General features: G+C 50.0%; 1 protein-coding gene and 1 long non-coding RNA gene across 6 annotated transcripts in view; both read right to left on the minus strand.

The window, feature by feature from the left end:
- The window catches only part of SCARA3 (scavenger receptor class A member 3), a 70,390-nt gene extending 53,209 nt beyond the window's left edge, over positions 1-17,181 (minus strand). The window contains exons 1-2 of one of the 5 annotated variants that reach the window (XM_064585347.1): positions 16,894-17,177; positions 7,585-7,867 (exon numbers count right to left, since the gene is read on the minus strand). Coding sequence is in view for 3 of the 5 variants with exons in the window: in XM_054508668.2 (XP_054364643.2) it covers positions 16,894-16,900 (7 nt within the window). In the remaining 2 variants the exon portion in view is untranslated. Of the gene's footprint in view, positions 1-7,584; positions 7,868-16,893 lie in introns of all 5 variants that reach the window. The other 4 variants (XM_054508668.2, XM_045880058.3, XM_054508667.2 and 1 more) reach the window with 4 other exon arrangements.
- Positions 17,182-17,735: 554 nt separating this feature from the next.
- LOC135363051 (uncharacterized) lies at positions 17,736-22,671 on the minus strand. The gene is made up of 3 exons (XR_010408771.1): positions 22,545-22,671; positions 22,071-22,201; positions 17,736-17,928 (listed from the first exon to the last, which is right to left on the minus strand). It is a non-coding gene; the product is annotated as an uncharacterized LOC135363051 (long non-coding RNA).
- Positions 22,672-23,753: the final 1,082 nt, after the last annotated feature.

Here is a 23,753-nt window from a genome sequence, read left to right on the forward strand (position 1 = left end):
ACAGTATAATGCTAAGAGAAATAAGTCAGTCAGAGAAAGACAAACGCCACATGATTTCATTTGTATATGGAATTTAAGAAATAAAACAAATGAGGGGTGCCTGGATGGCTCAGTTGGTTAAGCGTCTGACTTTGGCTCAGGTCATGATAGCAGAGTCCTGAAGATGTCCTCACTGGTCAACTCTGGAATAATTTGAGCCCTAAAATAATTAAGTATAATAATTCTATTGTAAGTCATTGAAAAAATAGGAATTCATGAATCCATACCACTGATAGATAGATAGATAGAAAGATAGATAGATAGATAGATAGATAGATAGATAGATAGATAGATAGATAGATAGATGATAGAAGGAAGGGCTCTTCCTTTTTTTTTAAGTTCTCGGTTTATTAATCCTCTCTTGAAAAATCTGCACCATCACCGCAGATAAAGTCACCGCGGAATCTTTACACCTTCTGTTGTCCCGTTCCCAGCTCACTGTTTGCCAGCACCAACCCTGGCTTTGCAGTCCCTCTGACTTTCTCCGTTCTGTTCTTGGACTCCTTTCCTTCCCATTTTCTCGGGGTCTTTTTCTTCTCATACAGGCTGTATCTTGCAAGTCTATGTTTGGGTTCATTTTCCTTTGCATAATCCAAGGACTCACAAGTCATGTCAACACCAGTTGTCTTACCACCACCAAAATGGGTTCTGAATCCAAATATAAAGAGGCTATCTGGTGTGGTGTTGTATATTTTGGCTAGATTTTCCCCGAATTTCTGTCTTAGGTACTGTTGCCTTTCCTAGGTGAAGAACATCAGTGGCCATTTATTTCTGCTGAAATAGTCAGTGGGTCAAAAACTTCCTCGTCTGGTAAGTGTGTCGTTCATGATGGCGGCCGAGTTTTAAGCAGCCAGGGAGGAAAAGGGAAAGGCTCTTTCTTACAGTAGTGCAGGAGCTGGGAAATCAGCACTTTGCAGCCATTATAGTAAAGACCAAATCAGGTAAGAACCATCAACAGATCCTACCTTTAGGGAAAATTTTGACGAAGAGCAATATATACGCATGGTCTTAAAGTGTCTTCTTACAGACGACTTCTTAGTTATGAGGGAGGGGGGAAGCCCCAGTAATTATTTCATGGGGAAATCAGGCAACACTCCGATCAGGTGATCAAAATGAACATCACCTATGAGGGACAGATGGACACTGTGTGCCTCCAGATGGGACAGCTGAAGCAACACACACCGTCGTGCATGCAATTTATTGGCCAAGAATGCATAATCCCCAATCCAATCAGGAGCAAACATGAGAAAAACACAAAGTGAGGATCATCACATTAAAAGAGAGTATGTGGGGGGACGCCTGGGTGGCTCAGTTGTTAAGCGTCTGCCTTCAGCTCAGGTCATGATCCCAGGGTCCTGGGATCGAGTCCCACATTGGGCTTCTTGCTCAGTGAGGAGCCTGCTTCTCCCTCTCCCTCTGCTGCTCCCCCTGCTTGTTCTCTCTCTCTCTCTCTCTGATAAATAAATAAAAATCTTAAAAAAAAAAAAAAAAAGAAAGTATGTGGGAGGGGGGCTGTCTTTGGCAAAAAATGTCAGTCATAAAAGACAATAAAGGTGAAAGAGACAAGATGACGAAATGCAATCCTTAACATTAGACTGGATCCTGTGCTGGAGAGAAAAGGCAATCCGCAGAGGAGAGTGTTGGCCAGCGATAACACTGGAATGCACACTGTAGGGTAGATAAAGTATTAAAGCAAGTTCATGACGTTTACGACTGTACTCTGACATATTCCTATTCTTAGGAAATCCACCCTGAATGTTTAGAAGGGCCATGAGGTATGTGTTTCAGAAAAGATTATGTGTGTGTATACGTCTGCTCATATGCGTATGCGCGTGTGCATGGACGCTTCACTGAAAATCCTTGTGCATAAAATGTTACGCACAGGTAGGATCTTCTTAAGATAACTTCCTAAAAATAAATTGACTGGATCAGACTGAAAGGACATTTTAATGTTCTGGAAACAAACGAACAAACTGCCATCTGGAAAGGGCATGCGAATTACACTCCTGCCCACGCAGCATATGATAGACACTGACGTTCTGGTCCCTCCCCGGTGGTTATCATAAAAATAAATGTTTTTACAAGTTTAACTCAAAGCCTCTCCGTATTTTATTTTGCACATTTAAAAGCGATTAAGAGGCTGACCATTATCAAGTGCTTACAAGCCATTCTTTTCCATGCATTGTCTGTATGTAGCCTTTGCCCATTTTTCTGTTGAGCTGTGGAGAGAGTGTGTGTGTGTGTGTGTGTGTGGCGTTCGTAAGAACGTAACTTTTTTATCACGTGTCTTGCAGATGTTTCAATATATTTATTTCGAAAAGTGTTAAAGCTTGCGTGTGCACAGCTCCCTGGCCACAGTGCCTTCCCTGGGTGGGGTGGGGGGCAGGGGGAGGAGCGGGGAGGTGTGGAAGGTCATTCACACTGTACCCCCTGATTGAATGGCAGAATCCTGAGGAGTCTGTCTGGATTCAGGACTCTTTCTTCCAGAGGGGATTTCCTTGACTTTTGCCAAGTGCCAGGGGAACTACCAGTCTGGGACCACTGTGGTTTGCGTGATTAAACTGGGTTGCCCAAGTATGCACACTGAATATAAACTGGACCCCGGCCCATGTGAGGGCAAGCTTGTATTTCCCTGGCACAGCCCTTTCCACCCTCTGGACTCTCTGGAGACATCTGGTTTCCTAGTCAGCTCTCTGGCAGGTGCATCCCCACCTCCTCCAACCTCTTGCCCCTCCCCTCCCCTTTTTTCCAAGGAGCAGACTGGGTCCGGGGGAGCTTCAAAATCTTTAACCAGAGGTATGGGCTTTGACCAATCAGAAAAGACTGGGACAAGAAAACAAAATAAAACAGGTAGAATGGCTATCCCAGGGCTTCACAGGGTGACACAGTGTGACAGGCTTTCTCGTGGGGGTCTTTGGGCCGGCTGCCCCCCTCCTTGCGCCATTCGTAACCTTGTTCCTCCTGCACCCAAGACTCTAGGTTCCTGACATCCAGCTTCTATATTTGTTGAATGTGGGTTTCAGCTCCTAATTGGAATTTTTTTTTTCTTGGTCTTCAGAAACTTCCTCAGTTTTCTTTCAACTTTAGCTATGCATTTAGTAGTCCGCTTGTCGTTTACTACCCGAACTTCATAATCCAAGAATATTTTAAGCTGGGAACACTAGAAGTAGAAGCTTGAAGTTTTGTTTTTCTTTCTTCCCTTTTATAATGTGATAAAAATTTGGGTCCTGCCCTGTGGCAATCTTCACAACAACCCTATAAATTTTACAGTCTAAAGTGTCACTTCTATGGACAAAAAGACTGAGGTTCAGAAAAGTTAAGACTGTTGCTTAACAGCACACAGACTATGCGGTGAAGCTGAGATCTGAACTCGGAAATATTTCCTGCCATACCAACTGCCTCCTCGGAGAAATGAACGAAGGTCCCACAGGTGCGAGAAACCTGGCTTCTGCAACAAGGTGAGCGGGTAGAATTGAAGGGGGCTGGCACCGCCCGAGCATGTGATGGGGGCTCAGGGGCTCTGGCCATGACCTGGAAGCAGCCTGAGTGGCCCTGAGACCTCACTTCCCAAACGCTGTGCAGCTGTGACCACTGATCAGGACGGGAGCCAAGAAGCAGAGGGGCAAGGACACTAGGTCAGTGAAAGCAGCCCTAAATGGGCTCAGGAGGGGAGGGATGGAGGGCGACCCCAAGTTAAAGATGCCGCCATCATGCCTTCTGCTTGTCCTCCAGATCACAGTTTATGTGTCACTTCCTCAGTGGCCTTCCTTGAGCTCCCAGACTGGACCCGTCCCTTGTTATAGATTCCTGGGCATGCTCTGTGTCGTCCCATTGTAGACAGCAATATACCTTTTATTATTTCTCCAACAGCTCTCTTCCCCAGTGTTTAAGATCTGAGGGCAGGGGATGTGTCGGTCTTGTTCTCTGCTTTATCCAAAGGCCCGAGTGCAGTGGATGGCACTGCAAAATGCTCAACAAACACGATTTTAAAGGAATCTATGAATGATTTTACATGATATGTCCAGTCACAAGTGGGTCTGGGCTTGCATGTGGACTCAGCGGGGAGCTTGGTCAAGAGACCAAGGCTAGTATCCCACTCTCAAAGATTGAGCTAATTTGGGGGGGGGGTGGAGAGCTGGGCTCATATCCAGTATTGCATTTGGCCCTTATGACTAGCCTGAGAGATAACAGGGTGGGAAGTCATTCTCCCCATTTTACAGGTGAGGAAACTGAGTTGGGGGCAGGGGGTTACCTTTTAACTCCTGGCTACAGTCACAAAGCCGGCCGTTGGCAAAACCTTCTGAATCCTGGCTGTTTTCCTTTCCACGGTAACAGCCTCCAGCTAGCGTCTCTCCGCTAGAGCGAGTGTGTTCTCATGAGTGTGTGCATGAGCGTGTGTGCGTGCACGTCTGGGGAGGGGGGGTCCACTTGCAGAAGGAGGGCTGACATGGCAGCTACCACTGATCCCCTCATCAATAACCTAGGAAATCAACCTTGCCAGCACTGTGTTGTCTCAGGCTGCCATCCTGTCGTCAATCTACCAACAGTTTACAAGGGTAACTATGCCTGGGGGGGAGGGGGGTTGGTTACCAGGATTGCCATCCCTTTCCCATAAATGTATGCCTCAGACGAGGCAGGCTCGGATCCCTTGGTACCTTCTGCGCTCCGTCTGACCAAAACCTCACCCTAACCACCCTCTCAGCCCCAGATGATCTCAGCCAGAACCACGCTGCGTGCTGTCAGATTTACCGCCGCCTTGGTCCCCAGGGGAGGTATTCCTTCCATTCGTTGGAGCAGAAAGGCCTTCCTGCCCCTGTTCCTCATTTCTCCCCACCCCTTGATGGTGCTTCTCTGCCCTCCCTTGGGACTCGGCCTCCTCCCTGTTCTGGCTCCAGGGCCAATTTCACCACTTGGCTGTTTATAGCCTTTGCAAGGGAGCTGGGAGGACTTAAATCAAGCGAGGCTGACACCGACCTTCAGCAAATGCCCTCACAAAAGCACACAGCTTTGTCATCACTTTGCTCTCCCATTGAGGGCCCCCAAAATTGGCAATCGTTAGCGAGTGGGAATTAAGAAAGACCCCGTTCTGGGACTTGGCAGCCCTCGGGCAGGGAAATGACGGTTGCCAGCCCGGAGCTTGGCTCTCTGTAGACAGGGGCTCACAAGTGTTTGGTGCTGTTCCCTCTGTTGACATCTCAGCTCCGTAGCTCACGCCCTCCCTGATCCCCGAAGGGGTGTCCTCCTTTTTCTAATCCTTTGGACTTCCTGTTCACCAGCCCTGCGCTGCAGGCCTTGGGGACCCCTAATTTACCTATGTCTGGAATGCTCTAGCAACTCTCCACTTTAGCCTTGTTCATGTAAATGGGAACATAATCCAAAGCATTTGGGAGGCTTTTATAAGCCAAGCCCTTTGCAAGCCCAGGCTCATTATATTCACATTACACCAAGATTGTTCCGGTCGGGGACAGAGGAAGAAACAGACGGGGAGCACTGGGGAAAGCTTGGCTTGAGGATACAGAGGCTATGATTGATCAGAGGATGATTGATTAGACAGGAGTCTGTACTCCCTCTTCTTGCTGGGCCAAGGGGTGGCGGCGGCTGGATAGAGACGGGAAACGAATTTGCCTTCTGCTGCGATCTGACTTAGTGTTGGGTACGCCGGCTTTACAAAGGGTTTTCAGAGACAGGGAGTGTGGGAAGGAGCTGACAATCACAGAGCCCATCTGTCATGGTGCAAAGGCTTGGAGAGGTGAAGTGACCCGCCAGCTAGTTTGTAGTTCCTGAATGTCCAGGGATCGGAAGGCAGATCCAAACCCACGTACAGAGTACTCACGGGACCGCACACAGCTAAAGCTCAGCCAGGCTGCAGGGCTGGGATAAGCCCTTTCCATCCAGGCCAGACATCTCTTTACATCTCCTTGAGGTCTGCAATATTCCTCAAGCCTCAGTCAGCCCCAGGCTGATCGCAGAGTGGGTGTTTAAGAAAGATGGGTTTGCTGACCCTTCGAGAAGGCCTGCATCCCTAGTTAACTCTTAACTTCCACTATCTCGATTAAGAGCTCATTTTTATTTAAAAAAAAAAAAAGAAAGATTAATGACTTCAAATATGGTTTAAATTTGGTTTATTTAAGGTTCTCCATGACTAGGGGGCGTTGGGGAGTGCTAACGCATTGAGGATGCAAAGGCTTAAAGCAGCAGACTGAGGCTTGGCTTAGCATTAACATCCGGGGGCCTAGTGTTTGAATTGAAAAGGCACAAAGCGGGAGGGCACAGGAGAATGTAGGGTCTGCTTCCTCTGCCTTTCTCAGAACTAGAACAAGGCATAGGATATTCCTCTCCTAAAGCTAAAAGGCCTCTTGGGGGGAGGGTATTTTTTTCCAGTGGTGTCCCAATTAATTACCTTAGAATACCAGCAGCATTTTACGGCCCTCTAAAATAAGGCTGTGGCTCTTCCCTGTGCCATACATAAGTTATCAGTGAAATCGAGGACTTCCGGCAATGCCGAAAACTGAGGGGACCTGAGTGTCAGACATCACGGACTGCCAGGCGTCTGCAATGGCTGAAGGAGAGGCCATGTTGCAGGCGATGGGTAGCTAAAGGGAGGTTATGTTTCCAGAAAGGGAACTAGGCTCCATTGCCTTCTTCTTTTTTTTTTTTAAGATCTATTTATTTATTTGACAGAGAGAGACACAGTGAGAGAGGGAACACAAGCAGGGGGAGTGGGAGAGGGAGAAGCAGGCTTCCGGCCGAGCAGGGAGCCGGATGCGGGACTCGATCCCAGGACTCTGGGATCATGACCTGAGCCGAAGGCAGATGCCCAACGACTGAGTCCACCCAGGCACCCTGGCTCCACTGCCTTCTATCTTTTTTTCCTTCCTTTTCCCATTTTGCTGACTCCAGGATAAATTGTGACAAGAGGGGGTGGGCTTGGGAAAGGACACTGGAGAAGAGATGATGCCTGGACTGAAAGTCTCTGGGAAGGCACCGCTCTCACGGCAAACTTGGGACAGCAAGCTGTTCCAGTTAGCAAACATCTAAGCCAGTTTCTGCCTCCCCTGTTCCAGAGGCCCCAAGGGATTATAGCTGTCACGAGGGAATATCCCGGTCGCTGTGATAAAGAAGCCAGGTCTGTGAATGACCTACCAAAGGCACAGCCAGGCTCCCTACTCTTCACTACTCTAGTGCTCTCTACACAAATTGCAGGCAGTGTGCTTTAAACAAACAAACAATCCAAGAGCCTTCGAAGGTCAGTGCTGCAATCTCAGACTCCTAAAGCAGTGGCAACCACTGAAGATTTGAAAGAGCCTCTGCTCCTCTCATTCCTAAGGTCATAACAGCCGACTCAAGTATCAGGACAGCCACAAGGGAAACCACTTTTTTTCCTTAAGCCTCTGCTCCCACAGAGCCACGTAGAAAGCGTGATCGAAGGTGCATGCCTTGGCACATGGTTAGGCGTGACTGCTGACTCTGTTGGGGTTGAGCTCTGTTCCCTTCTCCCGGGGGGGTGGAAAACAGCCTGGACCTGTGAACAAACTGCTAACTTGCCTGTGGTTGCCGACTCCGGCTTTCTTTCAGTTGACCAAAAATATGGAGTTAATTCACTCCTCAGCCTTTCTGGGACTGCAATCTTCCGTCAGAGTCAGCAAGAGGGAGAGATTTGAGGAACTGAATAAAAGGTCTTTCTTTGGGAACTTCAAGGAACATATTTTGATGATTATCTTCTACGGAGTTCACAGAGTGGGTTTTCAAAACAGCCAATTGGGTCGGTAAAAATAAAGATTTCAGAGTCTTCTCAGGAGCCAATGCTATATTTAAAGTTGCAAAATAGCTGTAGTTTAAGGTCGGAGAATGTTATAATTAAGGTTGCAAAATTGTTTTCATTAGAACCCTCCCACCATTACCCCCGCCCCGCAGGCTTCCTGTGTGGATACATCTATAGTCCGGTGGGAATCGGTCTGCCCCTCTCTGCTCTAATGAATCTGGTCCTTCCCTTTCAGATTCTCCTGCTCATCAAGTCGTCGTGATCTGCTTCCATATAACAATCACCTCTTTTCTGCTCCTTCATTCCTAAAATCCCATTCGATGCTCTGGGACAGGTTTTCTCTCTCCTGCCACCTCTGTCTGAATCCTCTGAGCCAGCCCACAGCCTGCCTTCCACTGTTCTCCTGGTCACCACGCAGGCTGAGGGGAAACTCGCCCTTTCTCCTAAGCCCTCTCTGTCCCCAGGGACTTTCCTCCCCTTTCTCACCCTGTGTTTCCAACAGGAGCACTCAGCCTCTGGGTGGCGCCATTCTTCGTTAGACAGGATTTACCCGTGGGCTGTAGACTTTTGGCATCCTAAATGTCAGCAGTGGTCCCTGGTCATTGTGATCACTCCAAATGCCCACCCCATTTCTAGATACCGCTTCAAGGGGTGGTGTAGCCTCCAGTCGGGAAAACAACCCTGGTTATTCACTCCATGCAACAGACCCAACCCTCCCCCATCACATACACATTAGTCCTCCTTTGTGTAGAAAGCCGCTCCTCTGGTCCCCCTGAACCCCCATATCCCATGGGAATGGGGAGGTGGGGTGGGAATCACCAGTTGCTTGATCTCTGTTGTCATTTCTGGATCTTTAAGCCCCTCACTCTCCTTGTGTTTCACCGCTTGAGGTCTCTGCTCTCTCTCTCGGAGACTCTCTTCCCTTCTCTCAGCTTCATGTGCAAACTAGAGAGCCCACCATCTACTCACAGAGCTGCTGTGGAAACCCAACGAGGTGACAAATGACAAGTACCTGGCCCACAGTAAATACTTGATAAATGGTCGTAGCTGTCATTTTTACTGGGATTTTTTTTTTCGATCCTACTGGACTTGCTACTGTCATTTATTGTCCTTTCTCGGTGCCCCTTATGCTCAAGACCGATTTCCAACTTTCACGAAATCCATTTTTCAGGGCATCTAGGTGGCTCAGTCGGTTAAGCATCTGATGGTTAAACATCCGACTCTTGATTTCGGCTTAGGTCATGATCTCAGGGTCATGAGATCGAGCCCCTTGTCGGGCTCTCTGCTGGGTGTGGAGCCAGCTTGGGATTCTCTCTCTCTCTCCCCCTCTGTCCCTCCCCCCCAAAAAAAGAAAGAAACCCATTTTTCAAACTATGTCCTGTGAACCACTCTGGAATTCCAAATTATTCTTTGTGAAAAAAAAGTTCTTTGATCAAGTAAGTCTCGAAAATGCTGCATATTCTATTACCATCTTAGAAACTCACATTAACATAGTGAAGATTTTGACAAGTCCCGCAAAAAAAAAAAAAAAAAAAAAGCCCACTTCAATTTGTGTTTATTTTTATGTTTCTCAAACATTTGATGGTAGAACTTCCTGCCATTCTTGAAAAAAAAAAAGATGCATTAAATCCCATGGAACTGGTATTCAGAGGTGCACCAGCTTCGGGGAACACTGTTCTGGATAAGCACATCACCTGGACTGGATTTTTTTTTTTATCCTGTCTCCTGCCATCAACTTTAATGGAGGCAACATTTGTTGAAAATCCACTGGTTCTCTGGACCTCAGGGCTCCTAGGCCGGGGATCTATGGGTCTCTTCTCCGCCTCAACCACCGTTCAGCCACTGCGCCCTCAGGAACAGAAAGTTCCCTGCGGTTCCATCTGTAGGATCTCAAGGACCTCTCCCACTGCTCTTCCCACTCCCCGCTGCACTAAACCTTTTCATTCCTCATTCCATTCTGCCATCAGTCTAGCCCCCCAGGATAAGCTTCAGCTCGCTGGAGCCGTTAGCTTTATCTTCTGGCCCTTGTGCCCTTCACCCTTTCAGCCTGTCTTCTCTGCACTGCTCGGGATGGCGGGGGGGAACCCAGCCCAGGGGGGAGCATGTCGGAGAGCAGTGTGGATTTGTCTTCAGTCAAGTTCTGCCACCTGGATCCTTGCTCGCTACTCCTCCTCTTCTCAGCCCGCTATTCCCCAAAGATGAACCTACTTCCTCCTTTTCTGAAAAGATCAAAATTCTCCACCTTCCTCAAACTCGCTGCGGGTATTACACCTCGAGCCCAGTGGGAATGAAGGGCCCGCTTGTGCCTTTGGAGCAAACTTCAGATGAGAATGCCTTTTGACTCCCCAAACCCCCTTCTAGGAGTTTTTTCCTCAGGGATACTTACACAATGAGGCAAAGATGGTTGTGTAAAAATTACCACTGCATGCTATGATGAACCCAAGGAAAAATGTAAATAACTCAAATGCCCATCAATAAGGGGTTAGTTAAATAAGTGATCATAAAAGTCGCATATGGAATATCATGCAACCATTTAAAAAATAGTGCAGCTCTCTATTTTTTGCCCAGGGAAGATATCTATAGTCTATTGTTGAATTTTAAAAGTACATATACAGAATAACATGGAAAGTATAATCTTATCCATATGAAAAAAAAAAATCTGTGTGCAAATATACCCAGAAAGATTTCTGGAAGAATGTTCATTCAAATCTTGTCAATTATCTCGGAGGGGTAGGAGTTCCTGTAAGTACTTTTTTTTCCCCCTTTACTGAATTTTCCAAAAATTTTCATAAGGCGTATGTATTATAAAAAGATTAAATGCAACAAGCCTATGTCTGTATATGTCATCTCTCCCTTCCCTCAGGTCCCCAAAAAGAAAGGGTTTCTTTTCTCCAAGGCAAAGCTTTCCTGCTGCTACCTCCTTCCTCACCACGTGAGCCTTTCCTTCATCTTCTCTCCCTCTTCCTTCCAATGAGCACAGGCCGGCCCCACCTCAAAAACCCCTTCTTGCCTGGCCCTGCTTCTTACGGTCACTACTCAGTTCCCTTTTCCTGAAACTCCTCTAATGCGAGGTCTCCCTGCACCTTTGCTTCAGACCTACCCATTGCCCTCAGCCTGGGCAGTCTGGCTTTCTCGAATCAATTGACCCTGTTGACGAACGGTCAACGTTGTTGGCCATTTCCTCCTTCTTGGAACTCTCTCCTCTCAGCTTCTGTGACATGACCCACACAGTTCTCTGCCTGTGTCCCTTACCAATCCTGGCTCCTTCCTTCACTCATTTTCTTCCTCCCATTCTCTGGAAGTAGAGATTTTCCAGTGTGCGCTGAAGTCCTTAGAGCACGTCCCCAGGGAGAAGCAGCAACAGGGCTGTCTCCTGACAAACCCTTCCAGGGCCACTTCAAAATCAAAAGGACACAACAGGAAGTCCTTGGCATGGCACTCGAGGCCTCCTGGTCTTGTGGCTCCCCGAGTCTCTGAACCGACTCTCAACTCCAGGCAAATCTCCCCACCCATCACTAAACAGTTACAGATGAGAGAAACCCAGCTTTTCCCAACATTATTTCCTGTCTCTCCTGACAACCCCCTGAATGACCTCATCCAAGTTTTGCCCACCCTTCAACTCCTCCTGAAAGCCCCTCCATGCAGCCCCAACTTGTAATGCTCTTTCTCCCCAGGATTCCTACCGAATCCACTGTATATGCCATTCATCTGTTCTGTTACTTCTTCTCCCTTCGTTATCTGGTTTTCCTCTTAAGTGTGTCTGTCTCGTCTGCCTGAGGGCAGAAACTATCAGTGTGGGGCAACATCCCGGAATAACCGATAGCTTAGCTTTAGGTTCAGGTGGACGTGAAGGTATCTCATCCAAGCCTTGAAGGAGGTGTCTGCAGGTATCTATCGAGAGGTGGTTCAGGACACCATCAGAAATACGCGTCCGGAGCCCAGTATTGTAAACCTGGTATCACCAGCCTTTCCCCACGTGTCAAATCCACACGGCTGGGTAAGACCGTTCAAGAATGGGTGCCCCCTAAGAACCAGAGGCTCCACAGCTGATACCAGACTCATCCAGAAGAGGAGCAGCAAAGGAGGGAGACAGGAAAAGAACCAATCCTGGCAAAGGGTAAGCTCCTTGAGAGAAAGGATGTTGAGCTCTTTGCATCTTTCTTGGCCCTTAGGCGTAAATAGACATACAAACTCTGACATTTGGCAGATGGTCAGTAAACATGAAATAGAAGCACGAGTCTTTATTGGAGGCCTACATTAGGTTCTGGGGATCCCATCCATGGTGTTCCTTTTGCCTTTCAGGATTTCAGCCCAGTGGGGGACTCAGATTTACCCACTGGCAGATGTAGTGGATACCTCCTAAGTGCCAGGCACTGGGAGAGAGTGAGGCAAGAAAAAGGCAGCCTGGGTCGCCACATTCATGCACCTCACATTCTAACACTACCTTGTGGGCTCCACAGTCTTATTCTGAGAGAAACATAGATACAGATTAATAGATAGATGGATATATATCATATATACACACACACACACACGCACACCCTGTATGTACAGTGGAATATTACATGACCATGAAAAAGGATGAGACCCTGCCACTTGCAACAACATGGATGGATCTAGAGGGTATTATGCTAAGTGAAGTAAGTCAGACTGAGAAAGACAAATACCATATGATTTCACTTATACGCGGAAACCAGAAAAAAACCCCAAATGAATAAACAAAGAACAGAATCAAATCTATAAATACAGAGAACAAACAGATGGTTGCCAGAAGGGAGGTAGGTGAGGGGGGTGGGCAAAATGGGCGAAGGGGTGTAGGAGATACAGGCTTTCGGTTATGGAATGAATAAGTCATGAGCATAAAAGGCACAGCATAAGGAACAGAGTCAATGACATGGTAACAGTGTTGTGTGGTGACAGATGGGGGCGACACTTGTGGTGAGCCCAGCTCTGTTGTACACCTGAAACTAAGGTAACGTTGTGTGTCAACGCTACTCAAATAAAAATAAATAAATAAAGACACGCTCTCAGAAGGAGAAACAAGAGTAGAATGTTAGAGCTGGAAAGAACATTAAAGCTGATCCAGTCTACTTGCGGATGAGGAGGGCCAGGGAGTACCAGTGACTTCGTCATAACTACTAGCTTATAAAGCTGGCGGGTGAGCGGACTAGCTCTAACCCTGGGCTTCAGTGCTCACAGCACAGACACACACACATGCACACACACGCGTGCACGCGCTACCTGAAGCACAATCAAACACGGGCAGCGTATCTATGAGTGATGAGGGGCACGGTCCGTCCTGCAGCTGTGCTCACAGGCCTCGCACCCAGCACAGCTGCCTGGCCTTCATGAAGACTGCTAAGCTGTTCCAGCAAACATCTACCGAGAAGCAGAATTCTTTTTTCTCTCAAATTAGCTTTGGGATGTGAGTCTTCGGTTATCAAAATTACCCCAGCTGGATGGCAAGGTGAGCTGTGTGTGTGTGTGTGTCTCTAAGGGTTTGGAGCTAATCTCCATCATCTGAGCCCTCGGGTCCCCCCGAATTGAGCTGTTTAGTGGCTCTTTATGCCCTGCTCTTTACACATCAGCTCCTTTTCTTTTAGACTCAGGCTCCTTCCAGCGCCCGCGGTCTGGGGATGGGGGTCAGGCTTTCAAAGGGGACCCAGTCTACCCGCTTGTGAGTGGGTACAATCCCCTCTGCCAAGCTGTGGGTGACAGCTTCTCCTGGGACCACACGGCTGTGCTCTGCAGCCCCGGCCGCCCTCTGTCCACGGAGTGTGGGCAGGGGTCTCTGATTCTGTAGGGAGGGGCTGTTCCCCCCATGCTTGGGGAACAGCGGGCTGCGCCTCTGCCCTGTATGAGCGGCTGAGGACAAGTCTCCCAGGGGCACAGAGTCGCCCTGCAGTGGGACTGCTTCCAGCCACCTCTCCACCGAGTCACTTCCGCTCCCCGAGTGGCACTCAGGCTCAGAGTTCCTGGGCTGAGTCACATTGCGTCAGGGCAGGATGGGCCTCAGGGACCACCCAGTAGGAGAACGAGGCCCAGAGAGGGAAACACTTTGACCAGAGCCTCACGTGGGGCCAGGAATAGAGGCTGTGTCTTTGACTCTCAAATCACAGTGGACCATGCTGCTTCTAAAGGGGGGGGGGGGGCGCCTCATAGAGCTGGAAGGGCTCCCCCCACAGGACCCTCTCACCACAGGTGTGTAAACCATCCCACAGGTGGCTGTTAATGGCTCACACAAGCCAGTGGGAAGCTCCAAGATGGGCCTGTCACCAAGGGCCTGGTGGCAGCTTTTTGCCCCTCGGGTATGAGAAGGGCTACACCTGGGGCCAGGTACTGGCTGGTATCGAAAGATGTGGCTGCCTGGGAGGCCTGGCCAGAGGCAGGCAGGCAGGCGGGCAGGCGGGCAGGCAGGAGGGGCCCCGGGGTGGAAACAGCGTGGCTGGCAGAGTAGGCTCTGGCGCCTGGCCACCGGTGGCCATGCTCCTCAGCAAATGCATTTTCTTGTTTAAGTACCGTCCTCACCAACGCCCCTCTCCCCCACAAAGCATAACATCACCGTGTTTTGCTTTGAGGGGGGAGGTAACTCTTTGCCAACAGATGTAATTCTCAGATTGGTGGGGCCTTTGGAGGAGGGTTGGAAGCCAGTTCCCCTTGGGGAAGGGCCAGTCTGGAAGGGCCGTCCTGCTTTGCTGGGCACTTTCCTTTTTCCATGTGGGTGAAAAAACGTCCTGATTTTTCATACTCCACAGATCCAAAGGCCAAATATTTGCTGTCTGCCCTGCTTTTTCCATCTCAGGTAGAGGCGGCAGCTCTTCCTGGCTCCTGGGGAGGATGAGGGAAGACCCTGGAGGGAGCTGTACTGGGAATCAACCTTTGTCTTCCCCTGCAGCCCTACAGCCCGTGCCCCTGGGATGTTATGGGAGATCATGGAAGGTTTCCCAGAGACTGGAGGAAAAACACATGGGAGCTGTCCCCAAAGGCCTCAGTGAACAGGAGTTTGGCCCCACGTGGTTGGTGAGGTTGTTGGTTGAGAATGGGGAAAAGGAGGTGAGAGGCACAGACCTTGGGAACCCAAGGAGGGAGCCCAGACTTCCAGCCAGCACGCCAGGAGGACCCGGAGACCTGCTAACATGGTACAGTCCGTCCTCCTCCAAATACTCATCCACACCAGCTTGTTTCTCTTCCACTCAGAGGAGTGGAATTGCCTCACTGGGTTTCAGGAAGGCAGGTCATGTGCTCCTAACTCCCTCCTCTATGGGAGCAGGATATCTCCTCCATTTCAGAGGACTTCTGTCCTGTCTTGCCCTCACCAGATTTTCTCTTACAGTGTTTGTCAGGGATGTTGGTGGAGCCAAACCCTCCGGGTATGTGTAGCATCTTACCATCGTCACTAAGGTCCAGAGCAGTGTGGGCCCCAAGCCTGTGGTGAGATGTGGTCTAAGACCCTTCCAGAGGCTTCTGGGTACCGACCTACCCCAGGCCGGCTAACGGGGGTGGGTACAGCTCCATAGATGTGGTAGCTGAGAGCAGGAACTTCGTGGGTGAGACTCCTCTCTGCAGCCAAGGGAACTCCCTGGCGCTGATTATAACTTGCTTGCCTCATCCCAGACAGCCCAAGACACGGTGAGGCCATCGGAAGCCCAGACAGAGGGGCCAGAGGGAAGGAAGCGACAGAGAGGCAGGGGCATATTAGCCAGTCCTCTGGCCTGGAAGTCAGGCCCCTGGGCCCTGGTTCCCCTGACTAGCCGTGACTCTTAAGCACGTTCCTTCTCCTATCCACAGGATCAGCAACATAATTTGTAGAGCCCAGTGCAAAATGAAAGCGTGAGGGAACCCTGTTTAAGAGTTATTAAGAATTTCAAGACATTAAACCTAGTATGTATGAGGGCTTCCGATTGCAGGGACCCGTGGGGAGGCACAGGTTTGCACACCCAGGAAGCTGCTTCTATCTGTTTGGGCCTCAGTTTCTTCAACTATACAACATGGCAGCTGTATTCAGTCAGAGGTTTGTCTGTGAGCCCTTTCTTCACAGGAACCCTCAGCCCCTTCTATGTAAAAGACACAAACAGAGCTGCTTCTTCAACAACACCCGAGAGTAGAGTTTAAAACCCTTTAGATGATCTCGAAGGTCTTTTTCAGTCCCCACATTCAGGAAGTCAAAGAAGTGGGGAGGTTCTCACTGCCAGGAGCCCAGCACCTGCCGGAGGTGCTAGGGAAGGATCACTGACAAGCACCAATGAGAGCATTCAAAACCTAAAAGGTTCCCTGTCCCATAGGATGATTCCAATGTCTGCTGCTCGCCTAGCCTGAAAATGAGTGTTAAGACAAAGTGTGCTCTTTCCCAGGCCTGAAGAAAGCCAGGCCCAGGTATGAGCACCTGGGACCAAGTCCCTTTCTTGTGTCCATCCCAGGACATGGCTGCAAGGGCTCCGGTGGGGATGATGACCCAGTGCCCTGGGGAGAGCTCAGGCCTGGACCACACGCCTTCCCTAGCCGCTGTGTCCCTGGGAGGTCAGAGGGTGGGTCAGCCAGGGTTCAGAGGCAGGAAGGGCAGGGTCTGGCCTGAGGGACTTGGACCCAACGGGTCTCTTCTGAGGAAGGGGTTGAAGTTCCTGGAGGAGAATCCTAGGCCTGGCGCCCGGCAGAAGGCCAGGTAGGGGCTGCAGGAGCCTCTGAGATGGGTCCCCTGGATGGGGATTTAACGCGGCCAGAAGGTTGGGCTAGTGGCATCTTTTTGCGATGACCGGTTAAAGGGATCAGGAACCTCTCTGGAATTTACAACTGTTTTTAGGGATAGAGCAACGCACAGTGAGAAGAGGACTGTGAAGGGAGCTGTGTGTGAACTCTCCCCCCGCTCCTTCTCCTCTCCCCCTCCTCTAGACTTCAGGGCTCCCGCGGTCCTCCCGACCAATGCCTTCCGCAGGAGGATCAGAGGGGCCGGGAGAGCCCGGAGCTCGCTCCCGGGGAGACGTCCCCTCCGCAGCCCCGCCGGCAGGAGAGGCGCCCGCCGCGCCCCGGGCGGGGTCGCGGGGGGGCGCGGGGGGCCCGCGGGGGGTCGCCTCGGGCCTCGCGCGCGCGGGGCTTACCTTTCATGGTCCCTCCTGCGGGGCCTCGGGAGCGCCCCGGGGCGGCGGCTCGAGCTGCCGAGTGGCCGGGGTTGGGGGGGGCGTGGGGGGAACCGGCGGCTCCTCGGCCGGAGCCCGCTCGCCGCCCTACGCGCCGCCCGCTCGAGCGCCCGGCTGCGGAGGCGGCGCGCCGAGGGGAGGGTCCGCGGGGTCGCAGCCGGGGGGCGCCGGGCCGCCCATCCCGCCGCCGCGGCCGCCGCCCGCGCGCTTCCCGCTGGAGGCCGGCGAGGTCTGCGGCCGGCCCCGCGCCCCGCGCTCCCCGCCTCCCGCCTCCCCCTCGCTCGCTGGCGCGCGCTCCCTCCCTCCTCGTCACTCCCTGGGCCCCGGCCCAGATCCACTAGCTCGGTAGTTTCAAAAAACTGCCGCGGCCGGCCTCTTTGTGCCGCCGCGGGCCCCCGAGCCCGGGCCCGCCGCCTCCCCCGCCCGCCCCGCGGCCGCGGCGCCCCCGGGGGAGCGCGCGGGGACCCCCCCCACCTCCCCAGCCGCCGCCCGCACGGGGGGCCGCCGCGTGGCTGGGCTGGGCCGGCGGGGGAGCGGGTCTCACCCCGGACGGACTCCTCACCCGTCTCAGGGGTAGAGGGGACTGGGGGGAAGGCAGGATCCCCGGCTTCCAGCCCCGGGCTGCCGGGGACTGGCCTGCCTCAGCCCTGAAATTCCGCGTCCCCGCCAGCCCCTCAGTCTCGGGAAGGCCAGCGAGGGTGGTCACCCTAGCTCTGCCGCGCTGGGTGGGTGACTTGGGGCGGCCGCTTCATGTCTCCAAACCTCGGTTTCCTGCAGGAAGGCGTTGGGCCCCAGGCGCTCCCAAATTCTGTGATTTTGTACAATGACATCGGAGGGAAACTGACCTCAAGCCAGGAGTTGTGACTCTTGTCAGAGGCTCTCCTCTGGGGTCCTCACATGTCATTCTTCATTAATGGAACATTTCCTGCCCACCTTCCATGTATCAGCCTCTGTGCCCAGCTCTGGGAGGGTGAGGAATATTCCATGCGGTTGCACCTGGTGAAGAAAGCCAACAAGGAAACTAGGAATGGTGCGGAGGTGTGATGAACACTGTATCAGGGTAGTGCAGGGAGAGAGGGGACCGCATCCCAGGGGCAACCCAGCCTGGCCTTTCCCCACATCCCCCACACTTCCATGCCCGCCCCTGTTTGGTCCTAAGAGTAAAGCAGGTAGGACCAAAGCAGAGACACTTTCTTCTAAGCCAGGAGCCGAGAAGGGGCCACGAAGGGGGGGGGGGGGCAAGTTTCAGTTTGTAAAGCACATTCTCTCCATTCTCTCACCACAGCCTCTAGAGCAGGAGCCAGGACCCATGGTGCCCATTTTACAGAGGTGGAGCCTGAGGTTCAGAGAGGCTGTGGCCCACCTCATAGTAGGTCACGATGTACTCCTTGAATCTGGATTCCGAGTCCACCTCAGCCTCCTGGGATTGCGGCATGGACCAGGAGAGCTGCTTCCTAAATACCAGGGGGATAGTCACATCAAAGGAATCCTTACCTAGTTTCCCCTGTGTTCATGTATTTTATCTTCCCTGCGGCCTTAGGAGACAAACACTACAAATGTCTTCATTTTTTAGTGGAGGAAACGGAGGGAAGGAGAGATTAATCATGTGCTCACTGTCACGTAGCTAGGAAGTGGAGACCTTGGGACTTGAACCCTGCAGGCTAAATCTGGCGCCTGTGTGGATCGCTACAGTATACCATATTGCTTCTCATAGCAGACACTCAAATACTTATTGACAGAAAGAACAGGCAAATGACCTTTAGTTTTCTCCATGCTTTCTTTAGCTGGCTTGATCCAAGACGTTTAGTGACAAAAAGGGCCTAACCCTGATGTGAGGGAAGGCCCCCACCCTTCTCCCTGACCCTTTGCATTTGGAGGGTATATATAGCCTCTGGTATTGCTATGATATGCAAATGCATCAGCAAAGAAATGAAATAGGCCTGTGTCTGGCTGCACACGGGCCCTGAGTGAGCAGGGCTGGACCCCAGCCCTGAAGAGGTTCAGAGGATGAGCTCCAGTTCCGAAAGGATGCAGTTGGAGAGGGGACCCAGCAGTGTGGAGTGGCAAGAAAGAGCTGGAGGTGAGTTGGCAGGCAGGAGGGGTCAAAGCACTGAGATAGTTCAGAGGGAAGGCAGAAAGATGAAGATAAAGGATGATCACAGATCGCAGATCAAGGGAGGAGCCAGGGATTTCCTAGAGATTACACCAGCCCTTGGATGGAAAGTCTTCAGCTTCAATTTCAGGCATCTTCTACCAACAGCTGGAGGGACGGACCCAGGGTCAACCGAAACAACCTCCTAGCTCTCCCACCCCGGCCCTGCGCCAAGAGACCAGATGATGAGGGGCTATCAAGATGGGGCTCAGGCTGGGACTTGGGCACAGAGGCACAGAAGACACAGGCGGGGTGGAGTGGGATAGAGAGAAATGCTTAATATTGTTTATAACTTGGGCTGGGGGTGGGTGCATTTGACTGTGACACATGAGCCATACTTCTGTTGGAAGCCAGAGGAAATTGCTATAGGGCAAAGGTCATTTAGAGGGAAAAAAAAACCAGAATCACTAATGGTGGAACCCTCTGTGTATTAATGAAGGTAGAGAGTCTCATGTCAGTTCTTGAGCAGTGCTGTGGTTCGCTCAGAACAGAAACCCCCAGGGAGCTCCCCCAAACTTGCTTTTGTCTTTTCTACTACAGACACAAAACGTCTCCTCCTAAAGTTCAATTCCTCCCTCTGTGCTTTTGATCCTCTCCTCTCCCATCCTGTTCTTCACCAGCATTAGGACATTGCTTCCACTTTTCCTTCTTGGAATGTAACTTCAACCCCCAATGTTTGCTAAAATTGCTTCCTTCCTCTTAGTTGCCAGAATAATAGCCTTTTTGAAACGTGTATCGTCTTCAACCATTTTGTAGACTTAACACTGTATTAGTCAGGGTTCTCCAAAGAAACAGAACAAATAGCCAGGAAGAGGAGACCCAGGGAAGAATTAATATTGCAGCTCAAGTCCAAAGGCAGTCTACTGACAGAATTCCCTCTTTCCCTGGGGAGGTCAGTCTTTTTTTTCTATTGAGGTCTTCAACTGATTAGATAAGGCCCACCACAGGATGGAGAGTAATCTGTTTAACTCAAAGTCTACTGATTTGAATGTCAACCTCAACTGAAAAAACACCTTCCCAGAAGCATCTACAATACTGTTTGACCAAATACCTGAGTACCGTGGCCTAGCCAAGTTGACATGTAAAATTAACCATCACAAACACAGTTCACAGTTCCTTCTTAAAGCTCTCTTCTCCCCTGGTTTCTCTGATCCTACATACTTCTGTTTCTTCTAAGCTTCTTTGACTTCTCTTTCTCTAATAGCTTCTCCTATTCAGTATATTTTCTAAATATGGGCATCCCCTAGCCTGACACTAGTCAGTATAAGTAACACTCACTGCTATGACAACAAACCCTACATCCCACTATCTTAATACAACAAAAGTTTATTTCTCACTCACATCACAATCCCAGGTGGGCTGGGCAGTCCTCTTCCAGATGGTGACCCAGGGACCCAGGGACCTTCCATCTTGGGAAGAGAGGATGGAGGGCCATGCATAGCAGGATTTTATGGGTTGGGCTGATGTACAGCACTTGGACCCATATTCCACTGGCCAGAGCCTACCTAACAGCAAGGGGGCTTGAAAACAGAATGAGCTGTGGGCCCCGGATGGAGAAGAGAAGCACCGACCAGTAGGTGCTGGCATTCTCCGCAGTCCATTCTCCCGGCCACTAAATATCTGTTTGCTTCTTTGTCTTCACACATAAAGCACATTCACTCCCCACCTCCTGCCTCGGGGTGGGGCTGTTCAACTCCACGTCCCGCCCAGACATTGCGTCGAGCTCACAGTCCAGGCTCTCCCTGTGATTCTGTCTTTTCTGTCAGCTCAAGTAGCTCCAATCTCAAATGGAGGAGCATGGATCAGATAACCACAATTAAAACGCCCATTTGGAAAAGGGAAGAGAGAGAGAGACAGAATAGCTTTAGGTCTGTGGCTATTTTGAGACCCCCTCAGTTGCTCTAAAGGCCCCTAACCCTAGGATGGGGGAAGGTCTTTGCTTAGACCCTCGTTCAACTCTCTGGAGGAGCTCTCTTGTTTATTATACCCTAGGCTCTGCTCTCTAGAAGAACCTTCCTGGCCTGCCACCCTCTTTGTATACATCTGAAGTGGGTGCTGGGGGTTGAGTCTTCCCTGGAGTTGCTCAGTTCTCCCAGCTCACTTCCCTCTGGAGCAGGGTTATTTTACAGCTCCCATAGTTGAGATAAAAGGTAAAAGTCTGGGCATGTGGGGTTTTTTATGTGTTCGATTGGTTTTGGGGTTTGGGGGGTGTGTTTGTGTATGGTCAAGCCCCTCAAAATTTTAGCAAAGTCTCATCTATTTGCTTCTAGTCGATTCCATGGGCTAGTGACCACACCTAGAGTTTTTTCTAGACATAGTTTCCAAACCTGCTTTATTTCCTTGTTTCTGTCTCCTGTGCCTCTTTCTGTCTCTCAAGGGGCAGGTTGCTACCTTGATGCTACAAGACTTGACTGGGAAGGTCATATCCTTAATCTGATATTTTCCCCAAGGCTGGGTCTCAGTGGGCCTTTTCTGTTGTTTGGGATCTAGAAGCCTTTGGTGTTTTCCTCCCTATCAGGCTTAAATTTTCTGAACTCTCTCTGTTCCCTTTTATTTCTCTTTGCAAACCATCCATTTCTCCTGAGCTCATCTTTTTCTAAGATTGCTTTGCCAAATATCACCAACAGCAGAGAACATAGGCTATCACTTTCTTTCCAACAAATGCCCCTGAGCGTCAGTAGGCATGTGGTCTGCTGTCCTAGATAGCACGGACACAGGTTACCAAATATGTTGCCACTGCATAATAAAGATTTTCATATTTTCAGCCTCTATTTGCAGGTTCTTTGCACCCTGCTACACAGTTGCTAAGCTATGCCACATATTTATGTTTTTATGACCATGGAATCCCATTTCAAGAGAGTTTCTGTAGTAGTTAGAGCAAGTAGCGCTGGCTCTGATAAATAACTGCAAGACTTTAAAGACAGCACAGCAGTGGTTTATTTCTCACGTATTTCACAATCCATTGCAGGTTAGGTGGCTCACTTACAAATGTTGGCTGGAGGATCCAGCTTCTTCCGTCCTGAGATGCTGCCATCTTCAGTAGGTGGCCTCCCAGGTTGATTGAGAATGGAAAGAGAGGTCGGAGGATTGTGGATTGGAGATGAGCACAGCACAGACCTAGAAGAGGCACATAGTCACTGTCAGCCCCATTCCACTGCCAGATCTCAGTCACATGACCTCAAACAAAGGCAAGGGGGCAGGGAAATATCCCTTAGCTGGGTTACCGCGAGGAAAGGGGGAAACATGGATGCTGGTGAGACCTTCGGTGCATTAACAAATCCCTCTCCAGCCCAGACCTTAGCAAGGTTTTCGCCCTTACTCCCCCAATGAGCTCTCAAATGCCATGGATTAAAACTCCTCGCAGTGTGACCGCCTTGTTCATGCTGCCTTGTTAATCACCCAAATAATCATTCCTGGGAAGCTAAAGAGAGAAATATTTTTGGAAGGCAGGTATGCTCACCACCACACCATCAATGCTGCCCAGGAGTAAATTTTTGAAAGGACACAGAGGGCCAGTCCACGGTATTTCATAACAATGTTCCAGCAATGTCGGCCATCCAGGAAAATGTAAATCCCATTTTCCTATTGGACTCCATTTAAAATAAGAAATAGAATTTCCTGGGGAAAAAAAATCCATTGATATTTTCAGTTGAAGAGGTTTGCCTGGAGAAGTGTTAAATTGGCCTTCTTCGGCCCATTCTCTGAACTATGTGCTATTTTCACAATTCTTAAGTTTCCGATCTTTTATTGCTTTCCCCCAGAAATTCACCTAAGATTTCTCCCATGCGTATGGATTCTTGCCTCACTTCACATTTATCAGTATGAGAATTTTTGAGAATGTATAGTGGCTAAGAGGCGCCCTGCAATACCACTCTTTACCAGTGGGTGATGCTATATAATATGAATTCTTCTAGCCGGCAAATTCTTTTTTTTAAATTTTTTTATTGTTACGTTAATCACCATACATTACATCATTAGTTTTTGATGTAGTGTTCCATGATTCATTGTTTGTGCATAACACCCAGTGCTCCGTGCAGAACGTGCCCTCTTTAATACCCATCCTCCCACCCCCTCCCCTCTAGAACCCTCAGTTTGTTTTTCAGAGTCCATCGTCTCTCATGGTTCATCTCCCCCTCCGATTCCCCCCCTTCATTCTTCCCCTCCTGCTATCTTCTTTTTTTTTTTTAACATATACTGTATTATTTGTTTCAGAGGTACAGATATATGATTCAACAGTCTTGCACAATTCACAGCACTCACCATAGTACATACCCTCCCCAGTGTCCATCACCCAGCCCCCCCATCCTTCCCACCCCCCACCACTCCAGCAACCCTCAGTTTGTTTCCTGAGATTAAGAATTCCTCATTATCAGTGAGGTGATATGATACATGTCTTTCTCTGATTGACTTAATTCACTCAGCATAACGCCCTCCAGTTCCATCCATGTCGTTGCAAATGTCTAGCCTGCAAATTCTTAAAGGGGGCTTCATATTGTCAAATGGAACACCTTATTTTATGAACTCTGTAAGGGTGAAGTTCTAAGAAAAGCAGTTTGTTTTTATTTTTTAAAAGATTTTACTTTTAAAGTAATCCCTACACCCAACACGGGGCTTGAACTTAAAACCCTGAGGTCAAGAGTCACATGTTCTACCCACTGAGCCAGCCAGG

This window comes from Mirounga angustirostris, unplaced genomic scaffold (genome assembly GCF_029215605.1).
Source record: "Mirounga angustirostris isolate CCGP_5_RB_7025 unplaced genomic scaffold, mMirAng1.0.hap1 SCAF_2, whole genome shotgun sequence".
Taxonomy (NCBI): domain Eukaryota; kingdom Metazoa; phylum Chordata; class Mammalia; order Carnivora; family Phocidae; genus Mirounga; species Mirounga angustirostris.